General features: G+C 36.6%; 2 protein-coding genes across 2 annotated transcripts in view; one reads left to right on the plus strand and one right to left on the minus strand.

Moving 5' to 3' along the window:
* Positions 1–19,347, plus strand: part of LOC111506053 (probable G-protein coupled receptor Mth-like 3) — a 64,854-nt gene that overhangs the window by 30,953 nt on the left and 14,554 nt on the right. The window contains exon 2 of the mRNA XM_023160982.2: positions 15,264–15,701. Within this exon, the coding sequence (XP_023016750.2) occupies positions 15,264–15,701 (438 nt within the window). The remainder of the gene's footprint in view (positions 1–15,263; positions 15,702–19,347) is intronic.
* Positions 8,012–10,176, minus strand: LOC141486501 (uncharacterized). Its single transcript, XM_074184615.1, has 2 exons — positions 8,960–10,176; positions 8,012–8,900 (listed from the first exon to the last, which is right to left on the minus strand). Exons 1-2 carry the CDS (start codon positions 8,972–8,974, stop codon positions 8,496–8,498), a joined length of 420 nt encoding a protein of 139 aa, XP_074040716.1. The 5' UTR covers positions 8,975–10,176; the 3' UTR covers positions 8,012–8,495.

Consider the following 19,347-nt stretch of genomic DNA (forward strand, 5'->3'; position numbering starts at 1 on the left):
CATCAAGTGATATCCTAGCTAATACAGCGGCAATTTTTTCGGAATTCATCTCGATATGCTCTCATATACTGAGTGAGGTTCAGGATCGGGACTCGACTTTTATATGATTCGGTTGTGGTCGTAGTAGCGCCCCCCACACTACTCCCACTTCTCGCTCTATACGATTAAGAGAGGGGCATATGGCAGCCCAGTCGAATTCACGAGAGGTGCAGATCAGGAGACGAGGAATCCATGGTAATCGTACATCGACATACACCCAGATAGGCCCTGGGCAGACCTGTTGATTTAAACTCCATTTTGTTCATGTAAATCATTTTAGTGTATGTTGATTTATAAAATAAATAAATCCATTGCTACAATATTACTTGTATAATTTTTGGTATTTCGAAACTATTTATACAGCGAAGAATAAAAGATTCCACAGTTTTAGAAAATGTATAATGAAATTCAAATTTATTACATTCCACTTTATTTTTCATCAAGTACAATAATAATGCTATTACACTAATGAATTTTCATTGATCCACGAGTTGTGATTTTCGGAGAATCCGAGCCATTTTACATATAAACGACGTCCTTTTCGTTTCAAAACTCGCTCCACCAAATATGTATTGGGATCATGGGTTTTATTCAATTCCATACCATAGAAGGAGCCTTTAATTGGCTGTCCGTTCACATCTTCGAGCGCATAAGTTATAGGATACGTTCTATTTACTTTTACAACTTTGAAAAGCTCAGTTGTAAAGTTTGCCGTATAACCTTTTTCGAATACGCCTTTAAACTTACTGATTCGCACCATATCTCCAATTTTAAATTCTTTTTTTTCGCGTTTTCCACGCTGCTTCTTTGATCTTGCATAAACTGTCAATTTTGTGGATGGTTTTACGTCTGCAGGCTTCATGCCAATGGTACGATGAACTTTGTTGTTATATTGACTGGTAATTATAGGAAGAATATTCAACCAACTGTAATTGCCTTGAAGTGAAAATTGTCTATGAAGCCAACTTTTCAACGTCCTGATGACTCTTTCCGCAATTGCAGCTTTTTTTGTACTAAATGTTGAGTAATGATTGATATGGTGCTCTCTCATTAGCGATGAAAATTTTGAATTATAAAACTCGGTACCGTGATCAGATTGTAAGTTCCTTGGGACATACTTCGCATCTTTCAACACACTCGCCATAGCTGCAGTAACTGAATCAGCTGTTTTATTTCTCAGCGGTCTTGACCATACATACTTTGAGTAACAGTTGATTACTATGAGGATGTACCTATAACCATTATTTTCTTTAGCATATGGTTGCATTTCCATCAGATCCATCTGCCACAAGTCATAAAATCCCTTTATTATTGTCATTCGACGGGGAAAATTTCGACGCGCCGACTTATGTATTTCCTTCACAACCTGCCATTTTGCATCACTCATACTACTGCTGTATGGCTTCTTCGAAATGATGAAGTTGAGGATTCAGTTCGCTACTGTTCACGTGCAGGTTTAACGACTGACTGTTCAACTTCAATAACTCGCTCAGTAAAAGTATCAACCAACTCGGTTACAACACCAATTCGCTTTTCCACATTACTCAACCGATCAGCTAATGCTGAAGTGATGAGTGCATTTTTGTCAATGATGATTCGCAGTTCGGTATTTTTTGAATCAATGTTTTTTCTGACGTATCGTAGCGCTGGTGAAATGAATTCTTGGAAATAGTTCAGGGTTGATTCCTTGGCTTCTTTAATGTGATTGTCAACATATCTTTTAGTGACAGAGTCTTCATCGTCTACAGGTTCACCAATATTCTGTAGCCGCTTATTCTGAATGTCATAATCACCATGTGGTGTGAGAATGAATCCAACACCCGATCTTCCAACAAGTGGTTTACCAACACCACCCCTTCTACGCCCAAATTTATCAATTGTGGTATGCATAGTTAGATCGTCTGTGAGTAACTGAGTCAGCTTCATACATTGTGTTCATTATATTACGGTCAATAGACTAATCCTTCTTCACGTAACTCCTCAATTATGGCCAATATTTCATTATCGTGCCCGGTATGACCAGCCATTCGTGAACTCCAAAGCAATCGAAGGCGATCAACCAGTTCTTCGAGTTTATTCCAATAAACATAATCTATATGCTTATTTCTGATATATTTCTTTTGAGTGGGTATTTTTATTATGCCGGCACCTTCTCTACTGGGGTTCTGCAGTGGGTCTCCATTGGATAATAGTGGTAGGATTATTTCTCGATATTTCTTCCAATTATTTGATAATAGACCCTGTTTTCTTTCATTGTATTTATATGCTGCCTTCGTTAATTTGAGTATATCACCATAAGTGATCATATCGGAAGAGGGGATATTTCCCGACGGTACTTTCATGAATAATAATTTATATAGTTTTGGGGTACCCTGATAAGTGGCAATAGTTTTACCATTTTTCTTGAACACAATTTTCTCATTGATGAACTCCACATCAGCTACACCCATTTGTAAATTTCCCGTTTCAGTGTTCATGTGTACTCCAAAGACGGTATCGTATGAGGGATTTCCTGATAGTAACTTTTGTATGTGCTTTTGTACCTCATCACCATTATCAAGCACATTAGATGATTCTAAATCTGAAGTTGTCGATAAAGAAGCTTGAAGATCCTTCGAAAAAGCCTCTTCAAATTTCGGTTTTAGCTCACTTTTAACTATATTTTTGGCGGTGAATGGTGTAGCACTCTTTGTTGTCTGTATCACCTGATTTATTTGAGATGCTCCTTCAGTATTGGCAGATATTGCTTTCAAAGGAGTTATTATTGGCTCATATATTCTTTCGAGTGCTGATTGATCACCTAAGCGACTATTCTTGATATAATTAAATTTCTTCCGAACGGCATCTGTTGCTTCTATCAACTTTCTTTTCAAACACATTTCATCATCATTTTTTCTCTCCATAATGTATTCACTTCAAATGTGTGTGCAATGAAGTGTCGTCCACACTATCTAGCACTCGAATGATTCAATTGTTTCAAGAACGTCAAGGATATATGAAAGCATCAAATCCTTTTCGATAACGTCCATCTAGCACCTCTCGATCCTTATCAATTACTAAAAATCCATATTTATTCTCCCAACATCTCGCACACATATCTTTAAATTTCTTGTATGTCACATCTGGTGACACGTGGTCAGAAAAAATATGATTGAGATTCATATCATCTTGTTTGAACAGCACAATAAAATTTGCATTATCTCGAATCAATTGTTTCGGGACTCGTGAATATGTTTGGGCTAGATAGAAGCAATCCACATTTTTATGACGTCCCATACTGAAATATGATCGTATAACATCCTGTTTCTCACACATCACATCATCGAAAATGAATATTGAATCGGTTCTGGCATCCGAAGGCTCTACTATTTCAGTTGCATTATTGGCGAAAGTGTAAAATCCCAACCCTTCAATTGGAGCTAATACTTCACGTAAATACTCATATTTGGGTTGATAAAGGGACTTTGAATAAAGATAAACATTTGCAAATCGTAATCCTAGAGGGTGAGTCAGTAGAGAAATCATAACATTTGTCTTGCCGCAATTGGAAGGTCCGATAATCAGACCGCGAATGGATAGTGGAAGTAAGGATCCATGACGCTGTTTCACACCGCTTTCAGATCCGCTACCCACTTTTTCATCGAAATTATCGATGGAAAATTGGTGCTTCTGCTTTAGTATGCGCATTGTATGACAGTTGGAGACTATATAAGCACGTCTCCAAATCGATTCCTTTATTTAAATGGGGGTTATGAGACGATGCAGATCTCCTAAGCGGCATTCAAATAAAGCTGGTACGGGATTGGTCAATTCCCTCATCAATAGTCTACCTTTCGAATTACATTTACCTGGCTATCAGTATTGCGGCCCTGGCACCAAATTGCAGAAAAGATTGGCGAGAGGTGATCCGGGTGTGAATCAACTGGATTCTGCATGCCGAAAACACGATATTGCATATTCACAGGATCCTAACAATCTTCCAGCTAGACACAGAGCAGATCAAGAGCTTGCAGAAAGTGCTTGGAATCGATTCAAGGCAAAAGACGCATCTATTGGAGAGAAAGGAGCCGCTTGGCTAATTACGAATATAATGAAGGGAAAACGACGATTTGGTATGGGTTGCGAATTAGCAGCCAAGCAGTCACGAATACAGAAAAAAAAGGGTCCTACCAAGAAAAAAAAAACAAAAAAACTATTGAAAGATTCTAAGGTGACAGCTTTTGGTTCTGGAATCGTTAAGAAAGTGCGTGATGTTCTACACAAAGCGGGCGGAAGTGAATTTGTTGTCAAAAATTCTAAAAGAGCAGCTGAAATTGCACTAAAAGCAGCACGCAAATATACGAGGGCTGCGGGTGGGAAAAAGAAAATTCGCACACCGCGAATCATACCAATTCCTAAAATTGGTGGAATACTACCACTCATTCCAATTTTTGCTGGTTTATCGGCGCTAGGTAGTTTAGCTGGTGCTACAGCTGGCATAACAAAAGCAGTACAAGCAGCGAAAGCGAGTAGGGAACAATTGAGTGAGGCCAATCGACATAATAAAAATATGGAGGCAATCGCTCTAGGTAAACGAGGAAGCGGTATCTATTTGAAGCCTTACCGTAAAGGATTAGGAGTCTATTTGAAACCTCAAATTTCAAAAAACTCATAGATTTGCTACCTCAAAGAGCTCTCTCCAACATCGACCTCAACTATCATGCTAAGAAAATGATGATTCCATATTTTCGGGGGGTATATATGCGTGACGATTTGCCAAAATCGGGACCACTCCGATATGAATCTGCCGTAGTAAATTTGGATAGTCGACATGGTCAAGGGACGCATTGGGTAGCATACAGAAAAAGCAGCACTTCTGTGAAATATTTCGATAGTTTCGGTGATTTACCCCCTCCAAAAGAATTGATTCACTATTTTCATAGGGGTTCAAATCCTACCACTATTATCACATATAACTATGAGCGTAAACAACAATTCAACACAGTATGGTGTGGTCATTTGTGTTTGGAATTTCTACAGAGCAAGACATGGAGATAACACCAGCGCAGGACAGGGAAAGTATCAAGAGGATGAGTAATTCATTGATCGCATATTCCAGAGTACGCACTTTACGAGAAATGAGTAAAGAACAACTCGCTAATATGCCGAAAGAGGTGTTGATTGGGTGTGCATCGCATGAAATTGCATCTGTATGGGATAAGTTACCACAAAATCTACAAAATGATATTGATGTCTTAAAGTATCAGTACTGCCAAGACCATCAGAATGATTCCAGCGGCAACAGCAATAATTCCGATGTGAATGATGGGCCACCTACAAGAAAAATTTTCTGTTGTTATTGTAAAGTGAATGATGTGAATGTAGTCACACATAATGGGATGGATCATCTGGACAGACCACCTAAAAAACGACGATTACTCCACAATTTCTGCTGCCAGCAATAAATTGACATGAGTCAGTGAAAATTCATCAGTCATGTCACGCACGTTTTCATTGTCGGGACACTCTAGCGAGTTGAGCGCCAACTTCTACCCACCCATCGAATTGGATAGTGGCGCTAATTATGGTCTGGGCTTACACGGTTTCTATTCCTACAACTCCATATTCAATGTGGATGTGAAAAATAATATTATCGCCTATTCTAAAGAAGCTAACTCACCTCCTATCATTATAAAAATTCCACCTGGAGCATATGAAATTGATGAAATCAATAAGGTGATTCAAAAATTCATCAAATCCAAAGAAATGCAATTGGAAAATGGAGCTGAGGAGAATATCGATGGAGTATTTCTCCTACACGCAAACAACAACACTCTGAAATGTGAAATGAGGTCGAAATATTACATCCATCTCAAACATGAAAACACTATTGCCGAACTTTTAGGGTTCGAAGCCGATGTGTTTGGCATCGATGAAACTCATGAATCAACATTGCCCGTAAATATCAATAAGGTGAGAATTATTCGTGTGGATTGTAATGTCACAGCTGGAGCATATTCAAATGGTGATGAAATCCATAGCATCTTTGAATTTGATATTGATGTAGAGCCCGGTTACAAACTCACCAAGGAACCGCAAAATATTATTTATATGCCAATCCAGCCTGGCGGTCGTAAGTACCTCGACAATATCACTTTACGCATATTGGATGATAATGGTAATCTAATCAATTTCAATGGTGAAAAAATAATAGTTAAATTGGAATTGATTAGGATATAACGATCATCATTTCTCATATGTTGATTCACAACATCGACGACCGTCATAAGTATATCACAAAAATGAGTGGTGGAAGCATCGATAAGTTTGGTCGTAGAAGTAAGGCAGTTTCAAATACTGTTTTGCGAGGACAACCTGGAGTTGGTTTCAAATTGACTTCCGATGGAAACTTTGATATGGAAAATAAACGTTTGAAAAATGTAGCCGAGCCTAAAGAGAGTACGGATTGTGTTAATCGAGAATATGTTGGTTTTTACATCTCAAAGATCAGAGGAGAATTAGATTCTGATATTGATAAAATCAATTTGAGATTAGATGGAGTAGAAAAATATTCCGCATCAGTCAGGGAAGATCTCATTACGCTTGGGCTGAAATTAGTGGAAATTGTAAAAAAGTGTGAACATATGGAGAAGGATATCAAATCGATGCAATCTGATATGAAAAAACAACCCTCGATAAGCATTCAAACAATTGAGCAAAAACGATGGTGAGCGATGATCATCTGTGAAAAAAATCAGTATAAAGCAGGAGCTGAAGAAATTTTAACTCAGTATTTATCATTTCATAACGCTGAGCAGATGATTATAATTGATAAGGCTATTGATTTCACCATAATTTTTTCTAAAAAATGGGGTTGTGCTTTAAAAGCCAGCGATTACAGCAGCGGCAGCAGTTGAATCAGCGTAATGTATCAGGTGGAGACTATGATAATGTGCATTTAAAGAAGAGAAAATCTAAAAGTCGATTCATTCCACGTATGCCCGCCAAACGGTCAAGATATAGACTAAGCGCTAGTAGTTTACACTTTCTCAAATCTATTGGCTTGAAGGTGCGATATAAAAAATAGTAATAACATGGCGACCATAACCACAAGTGATAAGCTGGAGGTATTCGAGGAGCCCATCTTTGATCATTCCCTAATCAGCCTTCACGAGCATACATATAAACCGTATGGATCACCATATTACAAAAATTCAGATGAAATCCGAATTCCAATCAATTTTCAAGACCTTATACTCGATATTGCAGACAGTTACATTTATATCGAGGGGAAGTTCACACCATCTGATGACACGAAGCAGTGCTACCTATCCAATAACGCCCTCGCCTTCCTCTTCGACGAAATTCGCTATGAAATGGGTGGAGAGCAAGTGGCCGTTGTTCGAAAACCCGGCATAACTACCACAATGAAAACGATGATATCATTTGGACAAACACATGCAAATTCCCTACTACCAATAGGATGGGGTCTTGATGTGAACAAACAAGATATATTGGATTCCGTCAGCAATGTATTCAGCGGTAAATTACCCTTGAAGTATCTCATGGGTTTTGCTGAAGATTACAACAGAGGAGTATTGAATGTCAAGCAAGAGCTCATTTTGATTATTGCACGCTCATTCAAAAATTCGTTTATTGGAGAAGTCGATGCTCATTTGGAAATCAACAAAATAGAATGGAGAATCAGACACATCGTGCCGGAAGATCGTCAGAAACTGAAGCTATTGAACCGCATCAATAAAAATGCGAATAATGCAAAAGTAAAGGTGGCTTATCGTATATGGGACCTTTATGAATTACCCACACTTCGTGATACATCCTCAGATATTTGGGCCGTGAAGACAACCAACAGCCTCGAAAGACCTCGATACATCATCATCGGCTTTCAAAGCACCGACCAATCTGAAAATATATCAAAAGATGCGACGAAATTCATACATGCGAATATTAATAATATTCGACTATCTCTAAACTCTGAAGTATACCCATATGAGCGTTGGAATCTAGATTTTGACAAAAAGTTAGACTCGTCAGCCTACTATGCATATGAAAACTTCCAACGCAGCTACTACGATAAAGCTATGAGTGAGCCCATGATGGATATTGGTAGCTTTCGCAACAATCCACTATTTATCATCGACTGCTCTCACCAACCCGATGCTATGAAGTCATCTACTGTCGACATCAAAATAGAATTCGAAACACGCAAGGTGAAGTTTCCAGCAAACACCAAAGTATATGCACTCATCCTACACGATGCTGTTTTGTCCTATAATGCCCTAAATGGCTCTGTTCAGACTGGATTGTAATAAGATTGACATGTAATTCACCATGGAGTATTCGATATTGATAAATAATAAAACACTCAATAATTATCTTCTGCCTTTTATTTACCAAACAATCAGATATAGACAAGCATGGATTGAAACATGATTTTATAATGTATACAATAGATTTCAAATATTCACAACACCATTATTTGAAGATTCTTCCGGTTGTGGGTTGGGATTCTGTGGCTCCAATTGATATTTCTCTATGATATTCTGTGGTAGGTAAACGGATATGCTGTGAAGGAAATGCTTCAAGTCTGCTTCAATCATTAGCTCACAGAACTCATCCAAATTTCCGCTTCCATACGAATATTTATGGCACAGTGCCACACCAAGTTCATATTTCTCACTGAGCTCCAAAAGTTTTCGTACCTCTTCAGCATCATAACATACACTTAAATCATAGTTTGATGAGTGAAGAGCGTCAAAACTCAAGTCGGCTAATTCCCAAGCCAACCTCCTTATTGCAGAATCCAAATTGACTGCTTCCGGCCACTCTTCGGCTGAATATTGCATCCACATGCTTGTACTCTGAAAATACACAAAATGCATTCATTAGTTTGGAAATTATGCTGCAAAAAAACACTCACTTGAAATTTTATCATGTTTGAAGCGCGGGAGCTAATCCATATTTTACATTAATATACCATATTTCTACTATTTACAAAGATATTGAAGTTATATTCAATCTAAAATATCGAATTTGACTAGTGAGCGTGTTTTAGCACCAGGATAATCCTGAGAACTTTGACCGATATATGTAAAAATGAATTTGGCTTTGGATGAATTCACTTCGTGAATCATTTCTTCCGTAAAATGTTCTGAGACACGTTTTGGAAGCCATGATTTAAAAGAAGTATTATTTTCCTCGTCCAACAAAACTACTTGAATGGATTTACCATATCGTGTGGATAGCATCGACATCTTTTCAATTTTATAACCTTTATCGATAGTCAAAGATATTAAAGGCTTCTGCTCCATAGCCACAGTTTGTTGAATTATTGCAGAATTGATCTTTTCGATATTAAATTTCAAATGATCCATTTCGAATATAGTGGAATTATGGTATACAAATATAAAATATGTTCACCTGGATTGCTGTGTATACTCCTGACGTAATACTCTCTGTCACTTTGCAGCACTACTTTCACTCATCTATTCGAGTACGTTGGGTTATTCAAACTGAATGTGAAATGGTGATCCTCCGAACATTTATAGAACGTGGTTGAAGAAGAGGGGGTACTTCTTCACCACAAGCTGGGTGTCCGAAAACACTACTCCAAAATAATATTGTCTTTATCGCGTGACGTAGTTGCAGGTCATTCAAAGTCAGACGCAAAACACTCCTTCAAAGTCACCTTGGCTATGTTGTGTTGTGTAGGTTCAAAACTTCAAGAAAGCCTTGTTGAAAATATGGGAAGTGAATGAAAGTCATTCAAAGTCAAACCCAAAACACTGCCTCATCAAAGTCACCTTGTCTGCGTTGAGTGACGTTGATCAAGGTCGTTCAAGGGCAAACTCAAAACAATCGTTCAAAGTCACCTTGGTTATGTTAGATCGTGTGGGTGCCAAACTGGCTCGAATTCATTGGAAGTCAAAGTCACCCTGTCGAAAATATGGGAAAAGAATGAAGGTCATTCAAGGTTAAACCCAAAACAGCACCTCAAAGTCACCTTGTCTGCGTTGCCGTATGACGCATGTCAAGGTCGTTCAAGGACAAACTCATAACACCTCCTCAAAGTCACCTTCGCAACTTCGTGTGACGTAGAGGTCATTTCAAGGTTGAAAGTGGTGGGGGGAGGTTCTGAAATCGGCTTAAACTAACTACTATTATTATGAAGACATGGACGCCCAACGCTTTGAAGGATGGTTTGAATTCCTTCTTTCACGAGTCGAGCCAAATTCGCTTCTTATCACAGCCGATTAGTAGAACAGCTGCCAACTATGACCACCAGAAAAGCAGACATGCAGAGTTGGTTAGGACAAAAAGGAATTCCATTTTCCGAGGACATGGTTGAGGCCGAGCTTATGAGTGTCATTAAACAGCATCGTGACAGATATCGTCAGCATGTGGTGGATACAATAGCTCGTAATGAAGGCATCACCATTTTGAGGCTTCCTACTTACCATTGCGAGTTAAACCCGATAGAATTAATCTGGGCTCAAATTAAGGGTTACGTAGCTCGTGAAAACGTGACATATAAAATTTCTGATGTCCAACGTTTATTAGAACTCGCAATGGAACGGATACGGGAAGAAGATTGGGCTAATGTTGTAGCCCATGTGATCAAGGAAGAAGAAAAAAAGTGGAGATTAGACGGGATGGTAGACACTGTTTTCGACCAAATAATAATAGATTTAAGTGTGACTGGGGATTCCTCTTCGGACGAGTCAATGGATTCTGAAACTTCACAAGCATAACATAGATAATTATTTCTTTGATTGGTAGTTCTCTTTCTATATAAAAGGAACATAATAATTATTTTGTAGATTTTTCTGTTTTTTTGAAGTACTGTATTAGGCATAATAAGAAAATGTAATCAGTTTTACCATTGACACCAGGTAGCGCCACCTACTATAACAATTTTTACGTAATTACCTATGTGTTTAAATGAATAAAAATATTATTTTGGTACGCCTCTGCAGAGTTGTTAAGAGGATTACGCGTTGGTCACTTCAAGTGCGACGTTGCTAATGAATTACCTTCAATTGAAAATTGTTATAGTATATCACAGTAGATTTTGCGTAGTGAGTTATAACCACTACTCCAAGAAGCTCCAAGAAGTTAGAGTGATATATTAGTTATTTGAGTTTCTAATCACTCAATTTTTGTTATTTAATGAGGAACTTTTGAAATATATTAATTTTTTCGACACATAACAAATTTCTAGTAGGGTACACTCGTTTTCACTTTACGAGTCCATGTTTTTATTCTTGTTTTTCGTTGAAAACTATATACTTTGAAACGAAGTGTCAATTCAATGATTGAGTTTGAGAACATATTTTGAAATAGAAAATTCTCAAAGGTTCACTTGCGAATGAAAATAATCAAACGACAACTATGGCAAGCGCCAAACGTGATGGCGAGCGATCGTGTAGGTATAGACTCTACCATCTAAATTACTATTGGAGTATGATAATCCCCTTGCCGGCCAGTGTCGTACCTATAATTAGTTTTAATTAGGGTACCAAATGAAACATGACTTCTTTGTAATTTCTTTTCATATTTCATTTAGTTATTATAGGTAGCAATTACAGTTCATTGAAATGTTGTATATGATGATACACTTTTTATGACTGGTTTCTTGTTAGGCGATAACATTTTTTCAGAAAGAACACAAATTATTTAGACAATGCCAAACGCCAACAGCATTGGAGGACAAGTAATGATACGCCTCTGCACAGAGCATTTGTGAGTCTTGCGAGAGCTGTAGTGGAGGTTACACTGAAATTGAGTATGTGCGCAAGGGGGAGGGCTCGCCATCACGTTTGATGCTTGCTGTAACTATAGCTATTCAAATGCGGTTTTTTCGATTGGTTGAGAAAGGGATCAAAAATATTCGTAGACAACGTTTCGGACTTTATTAAATCCATCATCGTGGCTCAAACATTAGTTATCCATGTCAAAAAAACGTTTAAAATATAAGTGTCAGACAACATAGGTACAAATGAAAATGAGGACTAACCAAATGAAAACACATACACCACTTCATTTGGTTAGTCCTCATTTTCATTTGTACCTTTGTTGTCTGACACTTATATTTTAAACGTTTTTTTGACATGGATAACTAATGTTTGAGCCCTGATGATGGATTTAATATAGTCCGAAACGTTGGCATAAAACTAAATTGTTTATCTACGAATATTTTTTATCCCTTTCCCAACCAATCGAAAAACCCGCATTTGAAAATATTTTGGATCACCAAACCAGGCAAAGTTAATATAACTATACATTTGTCGGGAATTAAACTAGAGGTAGTGAGTTACGAATCTGGCCAATTATGATTGATTCAAAGCCTACTAACTCAATAAGAAACGGAGAAATAATAATTTATTTTTCAATAGCTATCATAGCTGTCATAATACTCGTAATTCAATAGAACTGCCGATACTTGATGAAAATCCATATAAAAAAACAATAGCTTCTTCAATCATAACTAAGCATAAGCTTGAAGAAGCTATTGTATAGCGAAACACGTGTCGTGGTTTTTGTAAAAACCCTTATAGTGAAAATCATACAATAAACTGTATTGATTAGTTTTTTATAACTCGTAGTCTATACATTTTGATAACAAAACAAAATGATACATGTTATCTGATTTTTTTGTCAACAAAAGATTTATTATTATTCATATGTTGTACGGAATAACGAATTGGTAATTATTATTCTTTGAAACAAAAATTTCAAATCGAGTGTAAAAGTAACAAAAAGGTCATATTCAAATTGTCTCGACCATGTTCAGCTTGTTTCTGAGTAACACTCACATAGTTTCCAGGAAATTTAGTCGGTTCTTCACTTGTTAGCAAGAAAAGTGAAAGGAATTTCATGTACCTACAATAATTCGACTCATGAAAAACAATCGTGTTTCTATTCACGCATCAGGAAGTACGACATGTAGAAAAACGAATGAGATGGTAAACAATTCTTTCAATAACGAAGATATCTTGTCTACAACACTATGACAAATCAAAGAAATAATCAATGACGTCATAATATCAAGTCTATGGAAATAATGTCTGAATGAAAAGTAAATTTTGGTTCAGATATACTCAAATAGATTTCTGGGTATTTGTCAGAGGGTGCTCATAAGTGTTATAATATCAACTATTTTTTCTCGATTACTTCAAGACTTGGATGAGAGGTACCATTCTGGTTAATCTGCAAAAGGCACAAGAGAGTATTGTTGTCTGTATTCTCAGACTAATTAGCTTCTAGAATATTGTATTATAACGTTGCGTCGTTCCAATCAGGTTTATTATTATACAATTATTCACTAGAAAATTAATATTTCCAAATAAAATATCGAAATATTCATCTCTCCCGACTACCTACATCGTTCGTATTATACGTATACGTATAACAGTCTTCAGAAACGATTTGATCTCTGTTATATAATATATGATATTCGATGTTATTTTTTGAATTATCGAAGTTATTTCTGTTGACTGTTTCACATCTTCATGAATATGCATATAATAATACAATCCGCAAATACGTCGAAGATACTCGAATATACTTAGATTTTACAAATAATTCAATGCATGATGTATCTGTTTATAATTTTTGTATTTCATTACTCATTGATTTGATTGATATTGGTAAGGTTGATTATCATGTCATATTAATAATAATAATATAGCATTTATTGCCCAACCGAAACCATTTATAATACAATTTTTAAAGGATAGCAAATACAATATAGTAAGAAGTATAGTAATAGAGATACAACATATAAAAGATGACATGGATACAACAAAAAAGAAAAAAAGATTACATGTATGATTCATTCCCAAATTGCTTATAGATGTGCTTTTAGATCTATTTCTTAATTCACTCTTACTGTAGTTAAAAATATCACACATATTTGACAATTTGTTAGCATTTGAACACATCACATCAATTGGTGCTTTAGACATAATATTTGTTTGAGCTCTTTTGCATTTGAAAGTGATATTTGATCTGGACTCTAATCTCGGCACACAAAAACATCAGCATTCATAGCCTTCAGTAAGTCTTGCTTCATCCTGTATTATCATGACCAATTCATCTGCATTACCCAGTGATTTATGTTTATAATGGGAAACCAATCTTCTTTTTCATCAAGTCCTCATCTCCAAGACGCCCGTATAGTTGGTGTTCTGAGACGTCTTCTGTGACTCTCACATATGGTCAAATTCTTTGAGAAACTCTCTATCCTATAATTTGGTTGGGACGGTAGCCGGTTGAGTTGACGAGAGTGGTTTGTTCTACTCATTCAATCGACCGTCAGGTGAATCGGTGATTCGAGACGCGAGGCCGGACGATCGATTTTCACTGCCTATTGTCCAACCCGTGCTAGTAATCATACGTTTAATATTGAGACCTCGTTAATCCTTGTCTCATTCGTAGAGGGCGACAGGTGGTTAACGAAAAAAACATATATTTTGAACAGAATATAGTATAGCTTTGGATGCTACCTCGCTTAGCGAAACGCACGTCGAGAGAGTATTTTTGTTCTGGTTTCATTTCACAGCAGAGGTTCAAATTACCATCAATACTGTCTGGTTGTTGACAGTACCCCTTGAGCACCTCAAAAGTTTCGGGGTTATTAAAAAAAGGTCTGTTGATTGCCTTATATATTGAACACGTGACGGTAATATTGAACCTCGTCGAATGGCCTTCAAATTTCGGAAATGAAAGGGTGATGTTACCATTATGCCCATTTAAAAAGTGCCTGGATGCCTTATTTGTCATATAACGGCCTTTTTTTGTGAGAACTTTATGAATATTTGCATCAACTGCCAATTGTTGAATCTTCAAAGGCCCAATTTTGTAGAGCCCTTTCGGTATTTCGATTATCTAAACTGTTACTGTACCATTTAATCAGCAGGTTCTAAAGAAATCAAACAGCTTCTTCGATGAAATAAGGATATACAAAAGCACATCGATATTGAATGGGATTGATGACATGCGCTGGATATATTTCATGCCTTAAAGCATGCATTCGTGTATCCCCTCTGGACCAGTTAACTAGTAGCCCTTATTCATGGCGATTACCATCTGGTTGCCAGCATCTTGTTTCTAACCTATCCTGAGAGGGTAATTTTCCTTGCTCCTGGGGTTTAGATTCATTTTTAAATCAATTCTATTCACGTGTAACAGTATAATAAAAAAACGTTTTTTCTCATTTCCAGATCCTTACGCGACCATTTACAACACCACCTGCACGAAAATCTACAAGATGGACCAAAACGAGTTCAACTTCACCCTCCATTCTGGTGGTACCTTCACTGAATTCTACTCAGAAGGATACCACGAAGTTGACGTCGGTGATCTACACTCATACTGCGTCGAGCACTCGAAGAAGAACGGTTTCGAGGGATTCTTCTTCTTCTACTGTTTCCCGGAAAGCGACGACTCGTCGACCAAGTTCGACTACACCTTCTGGCCGATGGTGATGTCTTGCATCTTCCTGGTATTAACCATTTTCATTTATGTGGCGCTGAAGGAGACGAGGAAGATGTTCGGGAAAATTTTGATCAACTACTGCATGGCGACGTTTTTCTCGTTCGCTTTTCTCATCGTCGCCCAACTGAATGATACTCCCACGGCTGAGGAGTGCCAAATCAAAGGTAGGTTAGGTTAGGTTCGATGTCTATTGAATCTTCTACTCCAACCAGCAGGGGTATACACCTATTCGAACTCCACCAAATAACTTCAATGCCCTATGGCGAGATTCAAATTTCTAACATTGAAAACATGATCAAGATCGCGGTGGAAAAGGCACAGAGTATGTGCTCTAGTCTGTCTTCCGAGTGTCCAAATTTCTTCATAAGACTCAGATGACAGAGACCTCTAAGTTGACCTGTTAGACAACGTTTATCATTCTTTCTGCAGCTTAACAATTGTTAATAGACATATATCGAATGTATAAATTCATTGAAAAACGCCAATCTCCTTAGATTTTGCCAGAGATCTCTTCTTGTAGTCCAAATATTCACGGTTTGCTTGGTAAAACGATAGAAAAACCTCTTGCAACGCCCTTCCTTGTGAAGGAGCCAACAGCTCCATTTCTTCTCATGCCAATATAGCCAAGAATCCAGGCTAGAAACAATTCGTTATCTGTAGGTCCCTGGCAGGTCTGTATACATCAGCATTAGAATCTGAAGATATTTTTGATACATTTTTGAGCCATTTCTTAATACTTTCTCCTTTCTAAATCAAAGGTGAGAAACATTTTTTATTGGGAAATCATGAAAGAATCACAAATAAAGATTATTTATCTCTTATAATTCTACGAGTTATCACATCTTCTACCACGGCATCCTAATCTAGTGCAAATAGTATGAATACTTAAAGGACGCATGCATTAGACTTTAAATATTATAACAAGGTGGCCTGAGGAAGAAAGGTTTAGCATAAGCCGCCCTAAGTCGACCATAATAACATTCACTAAAGAGATTTAGAAACAACTACTAGGATGTCATAGGGTAGATTCAAAGTAGGTGAATCTATTCGATTCTTCACTGCAACTCACACCTATTCAAACTCGACCAAAGCTTTCTAAGCAAGCCGATTGCTTTATTTGGTGAGTGACATTTCAGGTCAGTTAGCAAGAGTGGGACATAATTTTCTCGTGAAGAATAATTTATTCCAAGGTTGACAGATCATGGTTCATTGTTCTTCAATCTAGTGAGGATCTGATCAGTGATCAGCCGTGACTACTTTCATCAGTTAGGTAAACAACATAGAAGTGTAGCTGCAGCTAAGCGAGACGCCCTCTAGGGATGCAGGGTACCAGTGTGCTCCCGCCAGAAAAGAAACGATCTCCTGATCGTCTCAGGTAATCTCTAACCATGCAGTTGATTCGTCGATATTGAGATTATATGCTCAAGATGAAAAGTTTCCACCATAGTGACCCCAGCAACCTTTCCTGCATCTGTAGCGTCTAAACATGACCTCTAGAATTTCAAAATGAAGATACAATTGTCGGGTGAAGAAGAATACCTGTGATACTAGATGCACATTGACTCACAATAAACATTTACAAAGAAAAAAATGCGGAGATAGCACTGCGCCATACAAGTAAGAACACGCCTGAAGAAGCTATTATTTACTGAAACATATGTTGTGGTTTTGAAAACGGTTTAGTAAAAAGTTCACAATAAAGAGGTACTTGAATACGTATTGGTTAAAGTTAGTAGTAAGTAAATCATGGCCAAAGGTGAAAACAAGTAACTGTTATCAACAAACTAGACTTGGAAACAACTGTAGTGATTAAAAACACTCCAATAGCGCAATGGATATACTTTTGAATCTACCCTCTTTACTTCTTATAAAATGGAAGAGTAGATCAAATTAGCCTGGAAAATCCCAACTAAAACTTTAGAATATGTAGAGAAACGAATATTTGACACCAAAATACATTTTCCACACAATCTTCATGGTGAACGTATGAACCGTAAAGAGTATATGATTTATCCCGGTACAAATATTTGCTATACAGAGATATCGAAAAGTGAACAAGTTTACATGCAGTCCATGTGAATGTATTACATACTGTAATATTACAAACCTGTAATATTACAGAGCGTAATCAAACCCAAGGAAACCCGTCCAGCACCCTCAAGTATTCCGTAGATAGAAACTGGTTTCATACAAGATTGTGATTTCAAAGTTTTTGGCCTCTGGTTTCGTAGATAGAATCTTATTTTTTACAAGATTATGACTTCTATGTTTTTGGCCTCTGGTAACCTCCAGTTGCCTGCTTGCCCTAAAAGCTGTAGAGGAATACAGAAAGTGAATCTCATTAGGTGGTCGAAGGAGGTTCGCTAGTTTATCTTCGTGATTTGAGTTTTTTAGATCTCATAGAGGGCGTGTTTGTAAGGGGTGGTGTAATTTTTTATAAATGTCAATTTCGTGTTACCTAGTATATATACCTTGACGTTTTAGCACGACAGATTGTGTATATTTTTATAGTATAGTTTACATCGGGGAAATTCGAATTCAACCACCCCATCTGAATTTTCATTCAAGTCATTCATTACAAATCTATTTGTTCCAGAAAAACAGTATCATATATTCATGAGTGTTTCCCACAAGGTTGGATTGTTAAGTAACTACCCGATCAATATTCATAATTTTGGAAAAATATGTGTATGAAAATAATAAATATACTCAATATTTGAGGACAATCAGCAGCCTCTTTGAATTTGATACCGCAAATACTTTCGTCTACAAACTGTTGCGCATATAGGCTTCTCAACTTAATGAAACAATCAACAAATAATTATGAAAATATCGATAAAGTAGGAAAACCTGAAAAAGTATTCCCATGTTATGAAATTTGATATAAACTCCACCAAACTATATCATAACCTCTCTTCAGGATATTACTAAGCTAAATAAAATACATCAGCTACTCAAGCCTGACAGTAATTCTAACCACAGATTCGCTTAATAATCTAGAACTTCAAATAACACCTGAAAGATTCTATTTTTACTCCACGAACCTGATTTCTCTCATAAATATATTCTAGCTGTCCACTGTTAAAAAATGTGCCGCCAAAGCAGGCCTCTTCTCCATTCAAAAATGTATCTTTATTTATTCTGTTAACAGTTCAGAAATTTCACTAGTTCGGACTTCCATTGTCTACTATATAAAATGATTTGAAATCCCTGAAACAAGAAAAAAAAAAGAATTAAAAATGAATAGCTCAAAATAACAATTATATTAAGCAAAATAAACCTTAAATGAAATAATAGTGAAATAAAATACAAGTAAAATAGAACAATTGAACAAAAATAAATAAAAATAAAGAAATGAAAAAAGAAAATAAAAATAAAAAGTTGAGAGATTCCAAGTCACATTAGTTCACGACGTTTCGATTGTTAGTATCTACAATCGTCTTCGGGTGATGACAGTCATCACCCGATGACTGTCATCTTCATTTTTATTTATTTTTGTTCAATTGTTCTATTTTACATGTATTTTATTTCACTATTATTTCATTTCAGGTTTATTTTGCTTAATATAATTGTTATTTTCAGCTATTCATTTTTAATTCTTCTTTTTTGTTCTTCTTCTTCTTCTTTGTTGTTTCAGGAATTTCAAATCATTTTATATAGTAGACAATGGAAGTCCGAACTAGTGAAATTCATCATGAAACATTGTCAATCACCTTCAAACAAAAGTTCAGAAATTTTTCTACTCGCTTGCCCTATGTACAAGATCCACATGATCGTCTATAATATAACATATATATATATATATATATA

The sequence above is a fragment of the Leptinotarsa decemlineata genome, unplaced genomic scaffold, assembly GCF_025532065.1.
Source record: "Leptinotarsa decemlineata unplaced genomic scaffold, Ldec_3_MD MMD2_tig00026354_RagTag_RagTag, whole genome shotgun sequence".
Classification (NCBI taxonomy): Eukaryota; Metazoa; Arthropoda; class Insecta; order Coleoptera; family Chrysomelidae; genus Leptinotarsa; species Leptinotarsa decemlineata.